This window comes from Manis pentadactyla, chromosome 15 (genome assembly GCF_030020395.1).
Source record: "Manis pentadactyla isolate mManPen7 chromosome 15, mManPen7.hap1, whole genome shotgun sequence".
In the NCBI taxonomy this organism is placed as follows: domain Eukaryota; kingdom Metazoa; phylum Chordata; class Mammalia; order Pholidota; family Manidae; genus Manis; species Manis pentadactyla.
In genome coordinates, this window is record NC_080033.1 from 80,327,022 (window position 1) to 80,351,679 (window position 24,658).

The 24,658-nt window shown below is 52.5% G+C and overlaps 2 protein-coding genes and 1 non-coding gene across 13 annotated transcripts in view; 2 read left to right on the plus strand and 1 right to left on the minus strand.

Annotated features, from left to right (window-relative positions):
- The window catches only part of GSE1 (Gse1 coiled-coil protein), a 388,729-nt gene extending 381,025 nt beyond the window's left edge, over positions 1–7,704 (plus strand). For all 11 annotated transcript variants that reach the window (XM_036924166.2, XM_036924165.2, XM_036924164.2 and 8 more), the window contains 3 exons: positions 1,000–1,278; positions 2,972–3,075; positions 3,801–7,704. In XM_036924166.2, the coding sequence (XP_036780061.2) occupies positions 1,000–1,278; positions 2,972–3,075; positions 3,801–3,935 (518 nt within the window). In that variant the 3' untranslated portion in view covers positions 3,936–7,704. The remainder of the gene's footprint in view (positions 1–999; positions 1,279–2,971; positions 3,076–3,800) is intronic.
- On the minus strand, positions 7,657–16,535 carry GINS2 (GINS complex subunit 2). The gene is made up of 5 exons (XM_036924174.2): positions 16,347–16,535; positions 15,906–16,020; positions 12,255–12,354; positions 9,492–9,618; positions 7,657–9,277 (listed from the first exon to the last, which is right to left on the minus strand). Exons 1-5 carry the CDS (start codon positions 16,434–16,436, stop codon positions 9,152–9,154), a joined length of 558 nt encoding a protein of 185 aa, XP_036780069.1. The 5' UTR covers positions 16,437–16,535; the 3' UTR covers positions 7,657–9,151.
- LOC118931656 (small nucleolar RNA SNORA52) lies at positions 15,109–15,236 on the plus strand. Its single transcript, XR_005032468.1, has one exon. It is a non-coding gene; the product is annotated as a small nucleolar RNA SNORA52 (small nucleolar RNA).
- Positions 16,536–24,658: the final 8,123 nt, after the last annotated feature.

The following is a 24,658-nucleotide window of genomic DNA, read 5'->3' on the forward strand; positions in this document are numbered from 1 at the left end:
TAACTACTGAGTGTGATTTCTGTACACGCCATTAGTCAGAAAAAAGTAATGTGGTGATTATGCCAAAACTTTAAAAAAATTGTATTACTGCAAGCTATAAAAGCTATATTTAAGGTAAATAAGCATTTTAGACATAAGGGTCTGACACTATTTTTCAGGTAAATCAGTGCTGTCAGCAGAAATGAAATGAAATACCCAGAAAGCAAAGCAATGGGTTTTGCAGTGATTAAAGACTGCCCCCAAATCAGGAGATGCACTTTACTAGGTGTTTATCATAAGTTAACTTGAATCTGTTCTTCAAGAAGTCGAAGTTTTTAACTAGAGGACTAGGTTAAATACCTCTGTTCCTTCGGGGACATACCTCAGGGGCTCTTCTGTGGCCCATCTTGTTTTATTTCCTTTCCTGACATCACACCCATTTCTTGGGATTGTAGTGTTGTGCCTGCCATGCCAGTTTGAGCCACAGAGGTCCACTGGGCGGGTCTCAGACTCTGCACAGGGAGGCTGCATGCACCTGTTAGAACAGCACCCGTAGGCCATGCCACAAGATTGCACAGATCTTGTCTACATAGGTCCCAGCAGCAGGGTGTCCTCAGAGACTGGGATGCCTGAGTGTCACAAGGAAGGGGACAGACCTGTACTTTGAGTTGACAAACTCAAAGGGCCAGCTGTAGACCAAGCGTGAGCCCACACTTCTATAGAACAGGACCCTGAAGCTGGGAGCTGGACTTAGCTGAGACCATGCACGTATCGTGACTGACCGGGACCCGTAGTATCTCCAGGTCATCCTCACCCCCTGCGGCGCTGTCTTTGGTCAGACTTGTGCAGGCCTCTCTGTCAGACTGGTGCAGGCCTCTCTGTCTTGCATCTTCTGGTCAGCTGAGGGACCACATCACACGGACTGTGTCACCCAAGGCAGAGCAACTCACCCCCTCCACCATCCCCTGCTCCCACCCCCAGGGCCCTGCAGGCCCTGTCACGAGCCCATCTTGTCCACAGGGAATGTGGCTGTGCTGTCTGCGGAGCAGAACCACAAAGTCGACACGTCTGTCCACTACAACATTCCTGAGCTGCAGCCGTCGAGCCGGCTCCCTCTGCCCCAGCACAACGGGCAGCAGGAGCCCCCAGCTGGGAGGAAGGGCCCCCTCCCACAGGAGATGGACCAGGACTCAGAGGAGGGGGACGAGGAAGAGGGAGACGAGGAGGACGAGGACCCCCCCAGGCGCAAGTGGCAAGGGATTGAGGCCATTTTTGAAGCTTACCAAGAACATATAGAAGGTACAGAGGGAGTGGGAGGGGGCTAAGGGCCTGGAAAGAGAAGTGAGGGTGCGTTTAGTGTACACTCGGGCCACCAGCACAGCACTGGGCACTGTTCCTGGGTGACAGCACCAGCCTGCCACCCTCGCGCCTCAGCTGTGTCATTCCCCCAGTTCCCTGCAGGGCCTGGGCTGACTTAAATGGCCATTCGTTGCAGGCAGACCTGAGGCCATTCTTAATGGAGAGGTTTAAGTACCCTGTGCCTGTCACCACTCGGCGTGACAGCCCAAACCTGGGCCCTGCTGGCCAGGCCCTCCTCCTCGTGTTCCTACTACTCCATCAGTCTCGACTCTTGTCACCACATACAAGGGCTCTGGAAATGAAAGCTTGTCAGCTTAGCCGAGCCCCAGGTAGCCGGGCCTGGCCCCTCGTGGGCTGCCTCGCACTTGAAGCACCTTGAGGCTGGGGGCAGTTTCCCTCACAGGCTGTCCTGGGCCAGCACTTTGTTCAGGCAGCCAAGCCCTTGTCTCTGCCGGAATATTTCATCCTCACGCCGCCTCTGGGGGCTGCAGGTGCACCTCTCCCCTGTCTAGTGCTTCCCGGTGGAAGGCGCCAGGTGCTGGTGGGGGCTCTGGCACTGTTGCTATGAGTCTAGCGCGTGGCCTCCTTTCTCTGCGCCCCCCATCTCCCCGAGATACAGCAGCAGTGTCTAGGGTGGGCGAGGCAGGAGTGCTAGGACACCGGTGCAGGGAGAAGCGGGGGCCTCCCTCTGCGTTAGCGTAGGCAGGTGGGCTGCTGGGGGTGGGGGGCTCTTGAGGCGGAGCACTGGTGTGGCGGCCCCTCTCCCCTCACCGTCCTCCCTGCAGTGGGTGCTGGGCACCAGTTTGACACATGTTGGGAAGTGCCAGCCATGACCAGCAAAACCCAGGCCGCCACCGCCTAATTCATTTATTACTGTATGGTAAAGTTTAATTTTTATTATTGCTATGTTGTTAACGTTATTACACGTTTGATTATGAACCTTAATCATTTCAAGTAACACTTTGAAGTAAGCATTTTAAAACCGCAGATGAGTGCAGACTAATAAAACATGGGCCACAGACCCACAACCAGCGTCCGCACCACCGCCCCGCTCCCTCGCCTCTGCGGGTGGGACCTGTATTTTGAGTTGACAAACTCAAAGCAGTCGGTCACTCGTGAGGCGCTCAGCCCGTCCATGCACATGCAGCGGTACGACGCAGTTTTACTTCAGTGGAGTGAACACACGCATCTTCTCTGGGTCCGCTTAATTTAACCTTTGGTTAAAACCAGGCCCCAGTACCTTTTGGAAAGGCAGAGATTTTATTTTACATTAAAACTACACTTTCAATTTCTAAGTTTATATGCAGGCCTTTTCCTAGCAGCTTAAAAGCTTTCAAACCTTGTTTTTTAAGCTTTCTTTTTGAAGAATGCATTTTAAAAGCCCTAAAATTCATCTCAGTTACCTCCTAATCTGTATCCCTTCATTGGCCTTCCTATGCTAGGTCCTTTGTCTTCATTCTGCTGGGCTAGATTTAATTTAGTGATGCTTGGGTATTTCCCAGCGTAGTTTGAAGGGCTGGGGGCCTCATGGTCCGAAGGAGAGGAACTTTGCTGGCCGCTGTAGAGAGAAAAGGGCACCGCCGCCAGGCCTGTGGCCCCTGTACGGAGAGACCAATGTCATGTGTCTTTTTAGAGCAAAACCTGGAGCGGCAAGTGTTGCAGACGCAGTGCAGGCGGCTAGAGGCACAGCACTACAGCCTCAGCCTCACGGCCGAGCAGCTCTCCCACAGCATGGCGGTGAGTGGGCGCCACATGGGGACACGCAATGCAAACTGGCTCCTGGGGGGGGGTTCCTTAAAAAAAGCATGGTATCTTTTACCTTTCAAGTTTGGATTCAAGGGCACCCCTGCCAGGCAAGTTTTGAGGGGAAATCCTGCTCTTAAGAGCTCAGCACTAATCTTAGGCAGGGAATTCAGCAGTTGGTTGATTACCCAAGATTAGATAAGGAGGGAGGTGTTGATTTGCAGAATATATTGATCACGGAAGGGGGGAGATGCTATTTATACATCCCTTTGGGGGAATTATTTCTTGCCCGTATCAGCCTCCCCCTACGATTTGCTGAGGAGGATGGAAGCAGATTTTACTGGAGGAGGAGAGCTCTTTAGGCCAACCGACCACCTCTTCCCTGCTGTGGGCCTCGGCTTGGAACAGGTCTGCACTTCTTGGCCACTCCTGAAGCAGCAAGAATTTTATAGTATCCGGGCTGATCTTTCAAATCTCAGGTTGAGGCTGAGATAGCCGTGGCCACTAGCTCTATGAGAGCCAGCAGGTGCCGTGAGAATCCGAGACCCCGGGGACAGTTTGGGCTGGCTCCTCCAGAGGCCGCTGTCCCCCCGGACCAGGAAGGGGGTGTCCTCAGAGGGCAGGTGTGCCGTCCCACACGGCCCCGGCCCAGGCACGCTTCACGCAGGCCTCGGACAGTGGGAGGTGACTTTGTCTTACCCGAGTCTCTCTCCTTCCAGGAGTTGAGGAGCCAGAAACAGAAGATCGTTTCAGAAAGGGAGCGACTCCAGGCAGAGCTGGATCACCTACGGAAGTGCCTTGCCCTGCCCGCAGTGCACTGGTCTAGGGGTTACTACAAGGGGTATCCCAGGTGACGGTGTCCCTTGCGCTAGGCCGAACCTATAGTATAGAAATTATCTATTTTATTACCTTGAATATTTAATATTTTTCACTGGGAGGTTTGAAGCTTAAAATAATGAGAATGTGCCATGCATGAAGCAAAGGATTCCAGGCTCCAGGAAAAAGAATGGACTCGCCTTGACTTCAATGCAATTGAATCACCTTTGTAATTCAGCGAGCAACCAATGTAGGACGCCCATAGTTTTTTCTTTTTACAGGCGGTTTTATTCTTTCTTTCCCCACGTCATTGTTTCTAAATCTGAAAATGAAGGCTCCGTTACCAACACTAAAACTTTATCATTTATAGCCCCGGGTGTGTAAGACGGGATGAAACCGACTGTTGTTTCTTCTGTTGCCCTCTTTCTGTGCCTCGAGAACCCGGTTTGCTTTTGCTGCAGCAGGGGGTCGGCCTCATTCCTCCCCAGGACAGAGGCCTGCCTCAGCTGATCGAAGGTGGGGTGCATTTTAAGTAAAGGGCTTATTTGTTTTTACTTTTCTGCAAAATTTTCTTCAAAGCAACAGGTCCTAGGAACACACAAAGAACAGTACTGAAGCCTCACCCAAAGGCTTTTCCCTGGAAAAGCTCTTACCTAGAGATAAAGCAAATCACCTGAAGGTACCTTTTTATTACTCCGTGGGGGAAAAAATGTACAGAGCTCTATGTATACATATATTCCCACCCACCGAATTGTTACTGCAGGGGGTGGTGTTTTCATACAAACGTACATTTTGAGAGAAAAGTCAAAGGTGCTTCAGCCTTGTACTGTGTATATAAAAAAAAAGTTTTGTATGTTTTTATTACTTTAATTATTGTTATAAAAAGCCTGCCATTTTTAATATGTGGTTTGGGGGAATTTTTGTTTGTTTTTCTGTTTGGGGGTTTTGTTTTTTTTTTGTTGTTTTTTGGGCAAAAAAAAACCCCTTGCTTTTAGTGTTTGTACTGCTGCTGGTCAGGACATTAAAATATTGAAGTGTTTTTAAAAATTAAAGAAGAAGAAAAGTAAAAGAGCTTACCACTGGCGCCTACGCGATCACTTCATTTTTGAGTTGCACCAGAGGGATGGTAGAAAGCCATGCGTTACTCCCCAGCCCCCACCCCAGCTCTGGGCAGCGAAGAGCAGAAGCAAGCAGCTGCCATCACGTGAGGAGGGGCGGGCTAGTCGACCATGGGAGCGGGACGGGTCCTGTGTGCTCATATGGACAGGGGGCTTTGTTAAGAACAGAACCTTTCAGGAAGTGAGCGGTTCCCATGATAGAATTCCAAGGTGTCTTACAGCAGTCTGAGAGCAGGTGCAGAGTAGAAAACTTTAGAGGCTTCATTTAGATGCAAAGCTTTGTAAAAGCCTAAAAGTAGGGTAAACAGTGTCTGAGCTGAACTCCTCCTCCTCCTGAACTTAGGTGACAAGCAAGCACAGGAGCAGCCAGAAACTGGGAGAATTAGATCAGTGCAAAGCAGAGGGGGTTTTCCTTGTCCCAGTTACTGCTCATTCAGGCAGTGCTTAATCTCGATCAGAAGGTAGCTCTTGCCCAAGTGGGCCTGACTCAGAGGCCAAAGCAGCCCATGGCTGGTCTTCGGCAGGGGAGGCCCGAGCAGCATGCCAGCCACTCCCACCCCACCTGCCCAGGCCAGGGGAACGGCCGGCCGACCTTCAGGCGGCTCCTCGCTGCGGTCAGCAGCCGCGCCCTTGGCCCCAGACCGTGGCTGTGCGGAACAGCTTGCCGGCAGATGGCACGCTGTCACGTTATCTGTTCCCACACAGTTTGCTCTGTATGTCTGCCAAGAATCTTCCAGTTATTAGCAAACTCAGACAAAAAGTGCCACCAGTATTAACAGCAGCCAACAGGCGCCTTCCTCTCCATAAAAACAACTTGCAGAGAACTAAGGGCTGTTCTGTGGGCCGTCTCCCCTGCAAAGACATTTGAGAGAACATGTCCCACAGGTAGGGACAGGTGTTCAGAGGGGGCTGACTGCCAACAGTCAGGGCAAAACGTCAATGAATTTCTCTACTTAAAATCTGCTTGCTATTTCTGGTCTGAAAGACATTAAGAGTTACATCTTGTCTTCCTCCAACGCAGAAGATGCCTGGTGCCTTTGCTAATCAGCTTTGGTAATGGCCTTGGCTGAAGCCAAAGGAAAAAGCAGATCTAATAACTTGATGGGAAAGAAGAGCCCAGCCCCCACCCTTTACCATGTGAAGGGTGCTCCCTCCGGTGACTTGTCCGGTGAGGAGTTCCTGGCCTGTGGGGTGAGGGGTGCACCCCACAGGGTTACAGGGGAGGTCTTTGCCCAGCAGTACAAGCTATGTCTTTCCCTCTGCGGTTGAAATGCCACCTCTGTCCTGCCTTTGCACTTCTGTCGTTCTGCCTTGTCCTGCTCTCACCTGTCTGCAGACATCTCTGAAGTAATGTGACAATCAGAATATAAATACAAACCAGTAAGGCAGCAGAAATAAGGTAAGAAAGCATCTTTCGAAAACAAGGTGCACCGCTTAAGACACAGTACCCAGTAATGGTTTTTCCATCCAACAGTTGGTTTTATAATCTGAAAATACTTTCATTAGATTCTGGAAGAACACAGTAGCATCTAACTCTTCAGTTGGGCTTAACAAAAATTGATATACGCAATTTGTTCAGCTATTTCACATTGCGTTTAAAACACAAAGTTCAGAAATATACCAAATTTTCTCTAGAATTGATGCAACCTTCCTGTCAGTATTTTCGTGAAGACCTCAGTCCTTCCCAGCCTTGTGTCTCACTAATATACACGGCGCAGGGAAGAGGCGGCTGCCATCTGTCCCCGGGGGCGGTGGGAGAGGGTTCATTAAACTTAGGAGGGAGACCTTCCAGTGCCGAATCATGTGGTTCCTTCCACGTGTACTCAGATCATGACAAACCAGAGCTTTCCCTAAAACTCGATGCTACACAACCTGATCATTTGAAAATGGGTTGTTTCTCTTGATGGGACATAACAGAGCAGAACTGACAGGATAAAGTACCCTGGTCTTCATCTGTTCTCTCAGATAAGCAAACAAGATAGGATTTTCAACAGTAATAGAGTCTAAAGAAAGGAACTAAAATAATTGGCATTAACATTCTAATAGATGCCCTTAAGGAAACTCAAAGAATGTTAAAAGGAGCCCATACCTTCAGCAGCAGGGAATGTGAACACAGGAAATCTTGAGTGTGCCCCTAGAAAGTGTTTTTTCCTGGAGTAGCTCACTATGCTGCCAGATCTCAGAAGCTCAGTCAGATACCCGCCGCCCTCCCTGAGCCATGTTTTAAAGTGTAGACAGTTCTGAGGATCCACCACGAGATGGAGACGGTCAGCACCAGCCGGGCCTGTTTCTCTTAGATGTGTTGACCCCTTAGCCGCAATCCCTGTTCTCTGTGCAGTAACAGGCTGACTTAAGTACTTGCAGTAGCCTGTCCCCAACTGTTTGATCCAGCGCTTAAACTCTAAAGATAACTCTGCTTTGACCTGAGGAAGACCACGCTAATTAGTCGTTTTACTTTGTCTGTACCCTGTGTCAACTGCTTGAAAAGTAAACCCGTCCACGGGGAGGAGGAACGTGCCTCGGTCACTCTGGGGGCAGTTTAGATGCTGTGAAATGAAACCTGTTCTAAGTGTACTTGTTTGAATTAATTGTATTGTAATATTATTTGTTGAATGTAGTAATTAGGTATTTATGAATATATTGCTGTAATTTCTGACAACATCCAAAAAAATAAAATCTTCCTAAATCACGTGAAGAGAAAAATCTTTATGTTGTGATATAGCCAAAAAGAATAAATAAATAAACAGCTCTACAGATAAAACGTGAAGAGAGTCAGTTGTATCTCAGCCAGGCTTTAAAAAGGGATTAAGGGGCAAGATCTAAGATAGCGGGACTCCTGACCCTCCACAGTTAACAGGTGGTCTCACTCTGGAAGATTCCCCAGATTAAACCTGAGGATTCTGAGTGAGAGGTGGAAAGGTAAGTCCTGCCACCTGAAAGCAGCTCCGTAAGCAGTCACTGTACGTGAAGGACACCGGGGCTGCGTCCTAACCCTCCATGGCCGGCCCTTCCGTGTTAACCACCCCCAGATGCCTGTGGAAGGGACTCTGGGTAGCGATTTGGAACGGGAACAGTGCTCAAGTAATATTAAGTTTGGACTTTAAACACTGAAGGGCAAACACCAGAAGACAGTCCAGACTTGGGTGACCTTGCAAGAGCACAATACTGCTTGTGACCCACGATGCCACGGCCAAAAACCAGCTGGTTACAGACCGTCTTCACTGCGTAACTCTAGACATTTTCCCTCTCAAGGTCATGTACTTTCTGTGAGAAACTTAGCACCGAAATGCTACAATGGAAAATGCATCCTAGGAAGGAGAAAGGGAGTTCCCCCCTCTCGGCTGCTGCTCTCTTGAGCCTCCCCCCTCAGTCCATCGAGAGCCCTGCGATAGGTCCGACCTTCCCTCCCAGCATCACATGCTCACCTTCACGTATGCTCGAGAACATGGGATTAGCTTTTCCTGGCTTTCCTCTTGGTCAGTAACCCTTTAAGCCTTAACCAGAAGCAGCCAAGACAACACGACGCCCAGAGTGTTGGTCTGAAGTCGCTACATGTCTGTCTGCTGTCAGATCACTTTAGCCACGAGGCTGCTCCCTTTACTTGGTAGTTCTGCAGGTAAGGAGCCCAGTAGAAATCTGGGTTACTTCCTCTTCATTGTGTATATCAGGGCTTGGACTGTCGACACCAGTCAGCGTCACTTGCCATCCCATGTAAGCGACCTCCCCCCCTAGATTCTAAGCCTGAGATGAGGGTCAGGGCCGTAGGCTGCATTGCCACTCATAGGGTGTCTCTTCAAAAGCACCACCCCACGTCACTGAAGCTGCCCAGTGTGGCAGTTCTGTGCAGAGCCCTGAGACTCTGCTGGGGAAAACACCTTGTTCGGCCGCAGCGCTTCCTCCCCAAGAGCAGGGTCAGATGTGGAATTACACACCGTTGTCAGGACTCAGCATAAACCTGCTGCTTTCTAGCTAGGTCATGAGTCCATCCCTTCATTACATGTTTTTTCACACATTGAACAACAGTTCCAGAACCCCAGAAATAACGAGTACCTCTACTACGTCCTCAGCACTCCCCCCACCCAGCAGGCCACCGGCCAGCCGACTCGAGGCCTTCTTGACAAGCCCACGGCCTCCCTCTACATGTCCTGAGATGGGACACTTTCGGGAGGCTGCAGGTTTGTGCGGAGCTTGTACATGTGGTTGAGCGCTTGGGTGAGGAAGGCCCCGCTGCTGTTGATCTCCATCAAGGTCAGGTTGCCCAGCTAGAACAAGAAGACACTGGGTCGGTTCAGGAGTTTCTGATTTTGAGACAAAAGTAAAATCCACTGAATACAAATAAACCAATTAATAATTTGTAGAAAGCCCAGCACAGCTAGTAATTAATCCCTGCCTACAACAGCCCGAGGTGGCAGAGGGCTGCAGGAAATTCCTCAGCAACCCCACGGCCGCCAGAGGGAGGGCCCGCCGCACACCCACCTCGGCGTGCGCCTCCTGCTGCCTCACGAAGCTGTCTGCGGACACCCGGAGCTTGGCCGTGCGAGTGTCCCACACGTCCTTGATCAGGGTCCGGATCTCATCTGCTTTTGGAATGTTGTCTGAAGCGCTAAAGGAAGCAAGAGGGGACAGAGGTAAAGCAACATCCAGGGAGGAGGGTCTTTATGAACAGGCACTTAATGGAAAAATACATGAGCTGTTCTAGGCCAAAAGTTTGTTTTGCTTTGTTCTCAACTTTAAAACGTTAAGAATTTCTAGGTTCAGTGTGATGCCAAGAAAATTCAGCTACGAGGCTCACAGAGTCATCTGTGCTCGTGTCAGCTGTCCCCTGGCAGGCTACAGCACAAGGACTTCTGTTCACTGAGTAAAATTAGCCATCAGGAAATAAGCTAAGTGGGACATCCTCTGTCTCAGGATAATGGTGTTCTGGGCTGTGGAATTTCAGTCTAGAATGAATTTGTTTGAAGGTCTGGCTCAGAGGTCTAGGCTTTTATTGTCATCCAGGGGTTTACAACCCACCACCAGGGAAGGAAGACGACAGCCCCATGCCAGCCCTGTGCTCAGCACACCGTCCTCACAAAGGCCCTGAAGGACAGGTACCGTCCCACTCACTCTACAGAGGAAACAAACACATTTACAAAAAATCCCTGGAGAAACGGCAAATCAGTGTGAGCACACCTACACAGCGAGTTCAGAAAAGGTTTGAGCTGAAGTCCACATGGGTCAATGACAGCCTTCCTGTGTGTGATGTATTTTAAATTAACCTTTGAAAGAAAAGACAAACTAAAAGATAAAAGCAGAAGCCAACACTGTCCACTGGCAGGCATTCTAGGAAAAGCTGGACATGGTCTCTCCACGTGCTAAAATTAGCTTGTGATTTAGTAGATGGAGAATCAGTGTATAAAATTTATGTAGTGGATTTTATTTAAGACCTGAACATTTGGAGTTTACGCTTTGAACAGCAGGTTAAAGAACAAAAGGCCCCCAGCTTCTTGTTAACTGAACAGCAGAACAAAGGTAAAATGAGGTCCCAAGCCAAATGAATCATAAAGAACTATAAAAGGGCTTTAATAGCTACTGTATACATAATACATCGAACTTCGGAAATGAAAGGTGGACAGGCCCCTTGACTCTGCTTCCACGACCTCCCTTCCACGTCACTCCCCCACTGCCAGAGGCCCCTCAGACCCACTGGATGGCACCCCTGCCGAAGGCCCTCCCAGGGACTCTGCCACCCCAGAAAAAAGCCTCGGCCCTCCAACCCCTCAATGTGCCCCCGTGCCCAGCAGCTCTGCTCCCCCCGCACACGGGGCCCTTTCATGCCCCCCACCTCTACCATGTGCCCTCTCCGGTCACCCCACCCTTCAAGCCGGGGTCCCTTCTGGGACCCCTGGGCATCAGGGCTGCGTCCCGACAGACTCCACCGGCACAGACCACACTGCGGTGGGAATGCTGGCTACAAGGGCACATCTCTTTCCGGGTAAATGGGGCACTCAAGTCCATCTGACCACATCCACTGTCCAGTACAATGCTTAGCACGCTGTGTGCTTGGTATGTGGTGAGCCGCAGCCTCCTATCGGCTTGAGGACCAGTCCATGCTCTGCACCCCAAATTCTCATTTGAACTCAGCAGTACCATTCAGTGGGCCCCTGACCACCCCACAGCACACAGTACAGGGGGCTCCTCCGTTTTCTTCCAGTTCTACTCTTGATTCCACCAATTAAAAAGTGCACAGGGCTTCAAAAAAGCTTGACATTTTACAAATTACATTCTAAGTAACTCCCAAGCAGAATTGTCCACACTTGCCTGCCCCTCCTCCACCCATGCCGTCCATTCATTCAACAAGGGCTGAGGACCTGGTGCAGTGCCAGTGCATGTAAGATGCAGGCCCTGACCACTCAGATGAGGGCAGGGCGAGCACACAGAGGATGAGCAGACTGTACACCTGGCTGCTGTGGGGGTGCACGGTGCTGCCAAGAGCCAGGCACACCTGCATGGGAGGGGGCCGCAGGTAAGCTAAACCCTGAGGGGGAGGAGAGTGGACAGACTTACTGGGCAGAGGGAACAGTGTATGCAAAGCCATGTGTGCAAAGAAGTGCAAGAGGCCAGTGCAAGCCTGCAACCTAGAGAATCGGGGAAGAGCCGAGTGAGTTGGAAGGAAGAGGGAAACCAGGCCGGGCAGCACTTACAGTGCCATGATCGGGACTGAGACCAGCCCCTGGAAAAGCGCCAAGCTGGGCGGGGCTGGAGGGGTGCCCAGCAGCTTTATCTTTATAAGACCACTCTGGCCAAAAGGTGGACAATGAATGAGAGCAGAAGGGGAGCCAGAACCGGCTGCAGGGAAACTGGTTACTTGAGCACATGAAGGAAAGCCCCTGAGCCCGCCAGGGGGCTTTTCTTGGAGCTCAGGTCAGAGGCCTGAACTCCAGTGCAGACCCAGAGAGGAAGGAGTAAAGCTTTACTAATAGCTTTACAGTTACACGAAAGGCTACTGCTAGAGATGGCAGTGGAGGCTCACAGCGGGGCCCCGTGTCAGGTGAGAATGGGGGAGCCAAGGGACCTAGGAGAGGAAGGGACGGCCCAGGGAGAAGCGAGGGCGGGCGGGAGCGCGCGGGCTCCCAGGTGATACTGCTCGGAGGGCCCTGGCGGCAGGGCGGCCAGTTACTGTGGGACATGAACGCAAGGGAAGGGGCTACAGGAGCCTTGTGAGTGAAACCTGCCATGTGGGCTCGGAGGGCTACTTACTGATTTAACAGGAGTTTGGTGAGCTCCATGTAGTAAGGGCTGGGCATGGGGGTAAAAGTTTCTTCCTTTCGTTCATGATCCCTAATCTTCTCCAACTTTTCTGAAATTTAAAAGTGAATTCACTTTACCATCAGCATAACCAAAATATATTTTTTTAATCACCCAAATTTACCAAGTGGCTGTGTTACCTATTCGATCCACTAACAAATACCTGGAGGAAAAAACTCTTTCTGAAGTCACATTTATATTACTAACTAGAAGACTCAGGGCCTATTTACTTGAAAATTTGTCTTCCAGAAGGTGGCAAGATTAAGATTTTGTGGTGGCCGTCGCTTTGGCTTGCAGAATAAACTACGGAAAAGGCGTCAGAGTCAATTCTTTTCTCAGGGAAAGAACGAAAGCAGTCCACCTTTGAGGCCGAAAGTGACAAGACTGATGGTGAGCGGAGGCATGTATTATTTATTCCAAGCCTCGCTCAGAAGACAGCAAGACAACCCAAAGGCAGCCACCAGGCCTGGGGCAGGACCATGACGGGGTTTAGGCCAATCCCACCCAGTGGCAGCCCTCCTTGCCATGTGCCGAAATGGCCTTACCCTCTCTCCCTGGCGTGGAAAAGCCCAGTCCTGAAGGCGGACCCCACTGTGCCCAAGGGGCACACGCAGACAGGACTGCACTGTGGGGTCTCGCTCTCAGGGGCTAGCCACCCATCTCCAGGCCCTGGCTTTGGGCGTGGTCGGCTGTGTGTGGGTGCAGGGTGGGATAGATGCCCCGTGCCGGGGTACAGAGCTCATCCTGCTGCCATCCTGTCCTCCCTCCCGGGCCCATTCTCTCACTCACCCACCCTGCCTGTCCTCCTCACACCTCCTCGCCCCGCGCCCGCTCTCATCGGATCGTTGCGGAGCGCCCGCAGCTGCCCGCTCCCTGCATCGGCCCCTAGGGTGTGTGCTGGGCCGTCCCCTCTCACCGGCACGGGGCGCGCCAGCAGGTCTCCCGCTCTCGGGCGGTCATCGTTCCCCTTACTACCTGACCACTCCGCCACACTCGCTGCAACATTTCCCACCTTAAAGTGGAAATCCTCCCGACAGCAGATCCTCCTCCAGCCACCAGTCCATTTCTCATGCCCTTTACAACGTAACATCGGAGTTCCCTGACAGTGGTGGGCACCTGCTTTCCTTGAGCCCCAGGGGCGTCTATCCCACCCCGCACCCACACACAGCCGACCACGCCCAAACCCAGCCACTACGTGGGCCTTCACAGCTGACAAGAGTGAATCCTGCGTGACCTGTACTTGCCATTAGCTTCTGGAACGCCACTCTGGGCTCTTCTCCTGTCTCACTGGCTCCTCCAGGCTTCCTGACCCCTCCCTGGCCCCTTCTCCACCACCTAACCCACATGCTGTGGGATGTCGCCCTGCCTCATTTAATTGCCACGTCCGCACTCAATGACAACTTCTAAACCTGCATCCCTACCTGAGCCCCCACCCTGAGTTCCTGATTCAAACACCCCACTGCCCACACTATTTCCACCTGGACATCCAGGAGGCACCGCCAAGCCAACACATTCAAACCCAAACTCCACCTCCTGGAGCACAGGCCAACCACTCTGGCGGTCACCTTTAAGAGACGCCATTGCCTGTCCTTCAGCAAATCCTGCTCATTCGCTCTTGAAAATACACCTCGACTCCAGCCATACCTGCCCACCTCCATGAACTCATCAAGCCACTCTCAGCTCTGGCCTGGGTCACTCCCACTGCCCTAACCGCACACAATCTCCTGCACCCGGCAGACTGACTCTCTATCATCTAAACCAGTGTGAAATGCCTCTGTTCAAACCCTGCAACGAATCAGAAAAACTGACAATACCCTACGTCAGCCAGGATGCGAACAGAGAGAACCTAGATGCTCTGGTGAGATTGTAATAATGGCCCAGCTGCTCCAGAGGGCTGTTAGCAGTTCCTTCTGAAGGTAAGCACAGTCTGCCGTGTGACTGGAAATGGTGTGACTACCATTCTCGAGAAATAAAAACATAGACCCATAAAAAGACTTGGACAAGAATGTTCATTTGGCAGCTTTATTCACCATAACCAAAAATGGGGGAAGAAACCAACATCCACCAACAAGACTGGAAGGCCAAGCTGTTGGGGGGATACTCAGACAATGAATGAAACACCTCTCTGCAATGAAAGAATGATGCAATGACACATGTCACAACAGGGGGCACCTCAAACATGAAGTGCTGCTTGAGAGGCCGAGACAAAGCGGACCCCCTGGGTGAGTCCTTTGATAAGATGTCCAGGAACAGGGAGACACAGTTTAAAGTGGCAGAACAGAAGGCAGGTGGCTCTTGGGTAGGGTCTACCGGCCAACCAGCGACGCTTCACTACTGCTCACCTGACAAGAGCCCAGGCCTGTGGGACGGCTCATGCTAACTCTCCCCACAGCTCTTAACTCTGGCCTACAGTGCTAACAGAGCCAGGCCTGGCGGGGTTCCCCTCAAAGCAGAAGGAAGTGGGGTTTCCCACTGTTTCAGGCAGGGTCACTCACCTCTGAGCACAGGGAGGAAGGAGAAAATGCTCAGCCTTTCTTAAACTGCATGTCAGAGTGCCTGGCTGAGTGGCGTTCTTGCTTCTACAGACAGGTGCCCCAGGTGTTCCCAATGGGGAGGGGACTCAGATTCTATATGCCACCCACCCCACATAAAACCAAGACACTGCTATACTGAGCCACTCACAGCTGAGGGGGGGAAAGGTCACAAAGGCTCAGGATAAGGCCTGTCTGCAACAGTTCTAGTCCTCGTTCTCTGCCAGCCTTCCTGAACATCCCGTTCAGCTCACCCACTTAAAGTGTACAATTTCTGGTCCATCCTAGTCCTTCTGGTCAGCCTGGGGCCTGCCAGGTTTTGCCTGTGGGCCAGAGCACCCTGAGAGGCCTCACCCACAAGAGTCTTCAGGGGGGCTCCTGCCATGGGAGCTTCTAGACATGGGGCTGTGGGTGCACAGGGGAAACACAGGAATGAATAAAGCGGGCGATTCAATGGTTTTTAGCATATTCACAGAGCTGTGCAACCATCACCTCAATCAATTTTAGAACATTTTTGTCACTCCAGAAGAAACCCCATAATCCATCACCCCCAAACCACCATCCTTAGGCAAGTGATAATATACTTTGGGTGGATTTCTGTTGTGACAGTTCCTAGAAATGGAGTGCTATAATACGTGGTCTTTCTATCAGCTTTTTTTCACTTGAAGTAATGTTTCAAGGCTCATCCACACTGTGACACAGTTAGTACTTCATTCCTTTACATGGCCCGCCAAACAGCACCCCCTGCCCCATGGGTGATGCACTATTTTCATGCATTCTCTATAGAGAAGGTAATGACTCTGCGCCTCGACCCGCTATACTTATATATTTTTTAATAAAAACAAATGCTTCTTTAAAGTCATATCATATTTTAAAGCAAGTTGGAATACCTTAAAATCAAAATCTGAACTAAAACTGCTAACACGACCTTAGTGATGGTGGTTAGCCCGCTCTGAGCGGCGAATCTCGAACCATTCATTAGTTGCGGCTGATCAGCGGGCAGTGGAGCAGACGGAGGACCCCTGTGCGCCCACCCGGCGGGCGGCGTCACCCACCCCGCCCACGCCCTTACCCACATCCATCCACTCGGGAGGAATCAGCCGGCACTTCTGCCTTTGTTTCAGGTTGATCGCCAACCACAGAGGCACTACCACTGGTAAACCGGGGCTGAAGGGCCCCAGGTCGCCCTGCCAAGGGGAAAACAGACCCCGGTAAGATAAAACAGACCGCAAGGCACGGCCCGACCCCACTGCCGTCAAGGAAGAGACCGGGCATTGCGTAAGCTGAAGCCCTGGTGAAGTTAAAACTCCAGCTGCGGGCACAGACCCACTGCGAGAGCCCCACCCCCGGCCCCTCCGGCACCCACCTGGCCCAGTGCCCCCGGGCCAGGACCCCCGGCCCGCTGTCCCGTCCCACCCACGGCGGCCTCGCCGCGTCCCGTCCACGCAGGCCGGACGGCGTCCGCAGAAGCCCCGACACCCCACCTCTCCCGGCCGCCTGGCCGGGCCCGCACCCCGATGAGGTAGATCTTGTCCAGACTGAAGTTTGGGATAATGGTGACTAGCTCCTTCTCAGCCAGAAACTCCACCTCCGCCGCGTCCATGGTTGCGCCCGCTGCCTGGCCGGGATTCGCCGCCGCCCGTCTGTGTCCGCAGAAGCGCTGCAGCCGCTGCTTTCCCGCCAACTGCGCAGGGCCCGCCCCCAAGCGGAAGAAGTCTCGGCCGGCCTATAGCAGCGCAGCGCTCTCCGCGGGGCGTGGGAGGCGGGGCCCGCAGCTGCTACGAGCCCGTGGATTGGCGAGCTTCAACTGGGCTGAGCCAGGCCCCGCCCCCTGGGTCCCGGTCCCGCCCTCCCCGTGTTCCCGGTACTGCATCTCGCGTATCCCGGCCCCAGCCATTCCTGCCGCTCCCGGCACCCCTGCCCCTGGAACCACGCCTCCGTGTCCCACCACCTCCCCGGGAGTCTGCCCCCCAACACCTTCTGTCAAACGGGATGGGGTTCCGGGCACCTCTGCACTGGGGGCCTGCACCGGGCCAGGAGTAAATGTATTTTATTGGGTCATTGACATGATTTGGCTACACTGACGGCCGGGGCCCAGCACAGTGAGGAAAAACCTTGTTTCTTTTCGTTTCACAATCTCCTGCCCTCGCTACACATCGGTTGAAATCTATAAAAATGCAGATTCCTCCACCCCGATTGTAGCTCCTGGAGGGAGGGCAGGTTTGCAGGGCTGCAGCAAATATGTGTTCATGTGCTCATAGATCTGTATAACCTCTACACAGGGGGCTTGTGGGAAACCTAACCACAACGGTTCTCAAACGCCCTGGGTCATGGTCCCCTAGCAGATTCTGTGTTAACACACACACTTCTGGAGAATTATGATGCAGTGGTCTGGGGTGGGGACAGAAAGCTGAATTCTAACGAGGGCCACGATGATTCTGGTGGGGTGTTAATAGGCCAGGAATGCTTCTTGGGAGATGACGTAGCCACAGCAGGGCTGTGGGGACACGCAATGGGCTGAATTTGAATCCCTGATCATGCAGTCCTGAGAAAAAGCATGCCCCGGTGCAGAGGTGCCCGGAACCCCCATAGGGCATGGAGGGTTCCAGGATTCTGTATCCTGGCAGGAAATCTGCCCCACCCAATATAACCCCACGCTTTCCCTTCTAACCCTCTGAAATCTGTCCCATGTAAGTTCACTGGGAAGATGAAATAAGGCATGGCCTGGAAAGCAATGTCTGCTGTTTACCTGCATTGGAAATTCTCATTTACAGACCTGGAGATTAACGTTATTGTGTGTCATTTATTAAGACAAGTACTCTCAAAACAGTAAATAAAAGGACCTCTCTGGATGCTGTGTGACTGAGGGCAAGGGACCACTCTGAATGTCAGTCTCCTCATCTGCAAATAATGTGGGAAGAGAAGGAGCCTGGGGTGTTTGGAGAGGAGGGGAGGCTTTGGGCCACCTGGCCCCTCCTAAAATAGAAGCTCCCTCAGGCATCTGCAGAGCATGTGTGCCAGCTTGTCTGGGTTTTGATTGATATGGGAATGTTTTCTTGACTGGCAAATATTTGTGTTCCAAAGCTGGCGAGGCTTGCCTCCCTGATTTTCACAGCCTGTAAAAGAGCAAAAGAAACGAGCGGGTGGCAAAGCCGAGGTTCAGAGAGGCTGTGGCAGGATGAGTAGGAGAGCTAGCAGAGCCCCGTGTGCTGATCTGGAAGGGGGGCAGTCTGCTGCGTACATCTCCAGGCTGCAGGGGGACACAGGAGGAGACGGCTCATGGCTTCAGCACTGCAGGTGGTGGCACCCTGGAGTCCCAGATGTGATGTCCATCAGGGTCCCTCGGGGGGCTTGTCGTTCTCTTCACAGCAGCACGATTCACAACAGCCCAAAGGTGGAAATGGCCCAAACATCCATCCACTAAGGGATTGATAAACAAAGTGTGGCCTGGGCATACTATGGAATATTATTCAGCCATGAAATGGAATGAAGCACTGATTCATGCTACAACGTGGATGAAAGCATCATGCTACGTGAAAGAGGCCAGGCACAAAGGCCGGATGTTGTATGATTCCATGTGTATGAACCGTCTAGAATAGGTAAATCTGTAGAGAAAGACACTAGATCAGTGGGGGGTGGGGAGTGGCTGCTAATGGGCACATGCTGTCTTTATGGGGTGATAGACATGTTCTGGGATTACAGAGTGGTGGTGATTGCACGACTCTATATATAAATTTACTATAGAACCCTGAACTGTATCCTTTAAAAGGGTGAATTTCATAATATGTGAATGATTCCTCAACAAAGCTGTTATCTGAAACACCCTTCCCTCGACTCCAGACTTAAGACTCTCTGACTCAGTGACCACACGCTTAAGGAGCTCTGCAGGAGGTTTTTATAATTGGGAAAACTGGGTAGTGAAGTAATTTGCCTCAATCCCATCCAGCTCCAAGCCATTCCCAGGATCCAGTGAGAGACTTCTGAATGCCCACCCCAACGCCTGGCCTCAGAGAGCAGGGGACAGGGCAGTAAGCAGACAAGAGCAGAGGGGAGGGTGCTGCTTTAGAGGGGATGGTCAGGCTCCCGCACCATTACTTCCTGCTGCAAGACATGCCCCCCCGGAAGGCTAGAATGACCCATGTGGTCATGAGTCAAGAACTGGAGATAACATAAATGAGGAGGAAGGGACAAGTGTCCCATGCAGAGGAATTCCAAATGTCACAGTACACAGGAACTTCAGCCACCCTCAAGAAGATGGCCTATACTCTCCGCTCCTTAAGCGTGGGCTGCCCAGCACCACTTCCTTCCAAAGAGGATAAGACAGAAACAGAAAAAGTCACTTGGTGGAGAAACCTAACCAACCACGATCTCGGCCAGGTGATCAAGGTCAACACCAGCAGTGGTAAGTCACAATGATGGCATGTACCCTTTAGGTGATGGATAAGAAGGTTGCTGTTACCCTGGGATCTTCCTCCCAAGACCCACAACCCCAGTCCAGTCCTGGGAAAAACATCAGGCAAATCCCAGTGGAGGGACCTGCTGCTCAACACCGGGCCAGCCCGCCTCAACACTGTCCCGGCCACCAAACCAGTCTAAAGAACACGCAGCCTAGGGAAGCTAAGGAGATGTAAGGCTGAGCATCATCTGGGATCCTGGAACAGAAAAAGGACATAAGGGAGAAACTGAAGAATGTGAATAAAGTACAGACTTTAGTTAATAATAATCAAAACCGGTTCATTAATTGTGACAGATGGAGCAGAGGAACTCAAGATTAGCAACAGGGGAAACTGGGTGGCAGTGTATGGGAATTCTGTACTGTCTCTGCCACTTTTCTTTAAATCTAAATCTATTCTAAAACAAAAAAAGCCTCTCCCGGTTCTACCAGGCACCCCAAACCCTCCTGAAACTGTGAACCTATTGCCCCCTACAGGGCAGTCAGCACTAAATGCCTTTTGGTGACACTAAGTTGGCCGAACTGAGCTCCAAAAATGAGTCAGCAACGTCTGGTTTTGAAGCTGCAGATCTTTCTGTCACGATGGGGATGTCCTGTGGCTGTGAGGCCAGTTGAGACCAGCGCAGCGGCCACTAGGTCCACTTGGGAATGGAGCATTTGCAACATGAGTGACTAGCTAGGGCCTGCAGTCCACTGAACACAGGGATGCTCCTGTGTCCGACATCGGCAGCCTGGCAGGTCTCTGGTTGAGCACGTTTGGGAAGGACCTGTGCAGGCCACTTGCACAGAGCACATTCATTCGGTCCTTGATTCGTCTATCCCAAGGTCGGGATCTCTGCCATGTGGGAGCAATTTCCTCATAGTGAGACCAGTGGCCTGGGAACTCAGTGAGGGGATGGGTGAGGCTCTCCACAGGCTCTCAGCCCTGCCTCTGCATGAGCACCACCTGCCAGCCTCTGCCCACCTTCAGGGCCACACGCGGACCAAAGGAATCCGAACTCTGGGGCCAGGCCTGGCCTGAGCCAAGGCTGAGCCACTACTCTGACCCACTGAGTCCATCCCTTCTCCCGTGGTCGCTGGGGGAACTTAGGGGAGGCAGCGACGTGCAGTGGTGCTATCATCCATCTAGGAGGGGCTAGAGTTACAGTCATGGCAGCAAAAGGGAAATGCAGAACGGAAAACACCTCTTCAGGGTAACTTCCCTCCCTGTCTCAGCTTACAGCAGCCAGGGGTGTGACACAGGGCAGGCTCCTGGTACTAGGACCCAGTTTCTTCCTAGCTGCCCCCCGGCGCTGATCTGCACTCCAGGAGCCGGAGAGCCACCGCTCCTCCAGTGGCTTGGGCTGCCGCCTGAGCTCTAAAGTCCCTGTGGATAAAATGAGAGTTCCTGTGGCCAGGATTCTCACCTGGCCCTGGTTGACTAGCTCGCTGCACACCTGTGGGCAATACATGGCTGTTGACTCACTATAAAGAGCTCTGCCCAGTGCTCTGGGTGCAACACGGTGGCAGTGCTGCAAGGCTGCAGGAGAGCAGAGCAGAGGCTGCAGTGGTGGCATTGCCAAGGGCAGAGACCCAGAGGATGACTGTGCGGACAGAGGGGCCCAGAGGCAGAGACTGGCTTGCTGCATGCAGACTTGCTCTGAGTGAACGGGATTTTAGTGATTGACCTGCCACCTGGAAATACAGTTGGGTATAACCCTTTCATCCCAGGAATGTTTTACTGTCATTTTCTTTGGTCACATTGAATCCACAGCGAACTTGCCCCGGGGCTGAAACCCATTGGCAAGACAGTCCCTAAGGTGGGGGTGGTGACACGACCTTGCGCAGGGCCGGCAGCTGTTTCTGGCCAGCAGCTGCTCAGACTGGTTCCAGCCCATCTACTCCATCCCAAGCACCCAGCCCCCACCCCCGCCCCCGGCCCCTAAGGCCATTCTGAGGTTTGCAAGGATTGATATGGCCTCACCCAGTGGGTGGTGGCTCTCACTCTAAGCAGCAAGGAGGTTCTTTCTCATGACAGCCCACAAAGCATTTATCGTTCTCCCCGCTGAGTCGTGGTAAGTGACGCAAGAAAGACCCACAGCTCCCCCAGGCCTGCTTTGCGCAGTACTTACAAGAGCTTGAACGTGATCCCGAGCACAGCAGGCCACTGGAGGGATGCAGGTCGGGGAGTGACCCGGAGATTCGCATTTTAGACCACTCTGATAGTGGGCATGGGACGCGAGTGGGCAGCAGGAGACTCATCTGGACGCTATAAGTGGAAGTCCAGGTGAGCAGGCGTGATGGCCTGGCCTGGGGCGGCAGCCACAGGACCAAGAGTAGGGGCTGCCTGCCAGCGTCCAGAAAAGCCGGGCTTGGGGACGCTTCCACACCCCACCCAGGTGGCTGCAGGTGCTTCCCCATCTACCTGTGGCTCCATGCAGCCTGGCAGCATGTCCACCCCTCCCTGGAGGGCCTCGCCGTCCTCCCTGCCGCTCCGTGGCCTCCAAGGTTGGCAGGGGAGCCATCACGCCAGCCGCACGGCGCACATCACGGCAGAGCCGGGCCCTCCCAAATGGCTCCGACATGGTGCGAATACACTCTTGTGTCTTTTTGCCATCTGCTGCTGTCATTAAAAAATTACATTTCCATCTGTTTTCACACTTTTCTCCCCTCCCAGCCTCCCCTCCTGGAGACATACAGCACGAATCCCAAGTCTTGGACCGGGAACCTTCCTCCCGAAACCTGGGACTTCTCCGGGACATGCCAGGGTTAGGGCGAACCGGCTAGGTCAGTGGCCAGAGCTGTTAAGATCCATCTATTTCCTCTTCATTTGCCATTTACCACGGCTGCTGCTCCACCCACCCCACATACACTTTGCAGAGTGTCATTTACAAAGCTTTTTTATTGTTGGTTTTAATCGCCATGTGTGGCTTTGGCATTAAAAATAAATGAAAAATAAACTACAGACATTAGTATCCAGTCCCCCCAGGATGTATTTAAAGAAGAACAGACTCAAGAAATGAGAATCAGGGAGATATTTTGGGTTCAAAATAAACAGCCATTCTAGACCAGCCGCCAAGAGGCACCCACCCTCACCTACATACCATCTCCCACCTTTAATGAAGGGTCAGGTCCGTGGAGAACTCAACGACCCACAAGGTTGTGGCCACACAGATGGGCCTGATAGATCTTCTCAGACACAGTTTGCCTACATCAGTGGTATTGCTAACATTCTAGAGGGCTTCTTAGACCAGGAACTGTTGTAGGTTCTGTATGTATTTTCATTGATTTAATCTTCTCAGCAACCTAGTTATGATCTCCACTTGAAGACTGAGGAAATTGAGGCTCAGAGAGGAAAAGTAACTAGCTCAAGGTCACCCAGCTGATAGAAGGAGCACAGGGACACATTGACAGGCTGGGAAGCAGGCCCCAGGAAAGACTCCAAGGGGAAGTGGTTTATGGGGAAGACATTCCCAGGGATCACCAGGAAGGGAGGCGGAACTCCAGAAAGAGCCAGTTCAGGATAAGGAGCACGTTTCTATCGCTGGCAACCAGGGCTCAGATCCCCGGGAAACTGGGCAACTAGGAACTGTCACTCAAATTGTGGTCCGTGGAACAGCAGGGCTTGGGGAGCTGGTCTGAGATGCACAGTCCCAGACCCCACCACAGACCTTCCAAAATATAACCTGAACCAGATCGCCACCACCACCAGGGGCAAGAAAGGTGGGGTAATTGTCTGCTAGCTCCCAACCGCAGATGGGTGTTTCCAGAGGTCCCCACCTGCTGCTGCACCAGAGAAAGCCTGGGAAGAAAGGTAGGTGCCGGCGGCAGGGAAAGGCTGTTGTTCCATGAACGGGGCCACCAATAGCACCCCCTGCAGATTTGAGCCACGTGGTCTGCTCCAGAGCCCTCGCTCACCACTCAAACCCTCAATTTCCATAATCCTCAGGTCCTCATGGCATTGTCCCCATTCCCCAGATGAGCAAACTGGGGCTCAGAGAGATTGGTGACATGCCTGGTCACAATGGCTACCATTCATCGACTTGTTGCTCTGTGCATCATGTGGGCATCATGTGGGCATTTTACACAGATTATTTTACCTAATCCTCCTATGCTCCCCATGTGGTAAATCCTGTATTATCCTTACTTTACAGGTGGAGAAAAGGTTCCAAGAGATTGAGTGATTTTTCCGAGGTCATGTAGCCCCATGTGGGCCTGGCTGGCACAAAAGCCTTGCTTGTACGCACTCCCTATTCTTCCTCACAGCTCCTGAGAGGGATGCCGGGGCTGCAGTGGGGCGCCCTGATGCCTGCTCTCACGCCCTCCCTGGGCGAGAGCTTGCCTTGAGCAGGGCCCCCCCACGTCACCCCTCCCTTGGAGGGGGAAACAGACTTGCTTAAAGACAGAGGCTTGGGTACAGGTGCTGGGCAGCAAATAGCATCCCAGGGTTTACTGCAGCTTTGGGTACAGATGTCACCAGGAAAGGTATCTCTCCCCTTACTCAGCAGGCACCATTCTGGGGTGACACCGCCTCCAAGCTCCGTTCACCAGGAATGGGTCCAAAGCCCAGGACCTTTCCCAGGAGAGCAAGCGAACTCACCGCGGCCCCTGCAAGAAGGCAGAATCCAGCGTCCTAGGGCTGCACAGCCTCCGGCCAGCCCCGCCGGCCTGGTCTCCAGCCCCCAGCCCTCTTCCTGTTGCCATGGGCATTAAACACCTGGGATGAAGTGGTGATTGGCCACCACAGGTGCTGAGTGTGCTGAGGTCTCTGAGCCATGCTCATAAAGATATGGGGGCTCCCCCCAGCCTGTAGGCTTCAGGGCGAGCGCCCAGCCCCAGCCCTGAGGCTCCGTATCCCCCAGGTTTCCAGAAGGAACAGGCCTGGGGCTGGAAGTCCTGAGCAGAAGCTGAGAATGCACTTGCGAGGTGGAGCCAAGATGGTGGCGTGAGTAGAGCAGCGGAAATCTCCTCCCAAAACCACATATATTTATGAAAATATAACAAAGACAACTCTTCCTAGAATAGAGACCAGAGGACACAGGACAACATCCAGACCACATCCACACCTGCGAGAACCCAGCGCCTCGTGAAGGGGGTGAGATACAAGCCCCAGCCCGGCGGGAGGAGAGGAGTTGGAGCAGGAGGGAGCCCAGGACTGCTGAGCACCCAGCCCCTGCCATCCGGGCCAGAGCACAGACACAGTGCATGCGTGGGGTCCTGGATACTAGGGAAACAGGGCAGCACGAACGGTGAGCAGGTACCGGAGGCCTGGCGCCGGAGGACAAAAGAAACGCGAGCTGCCATTTTGTTGTTGTTGTTGTTTTGTTTTGTTTTGGCGGGTGCTTTTCGGAAGTCTTAAAGGGGCAGGGCGGGTCACTTAATCCAGAGGTAGG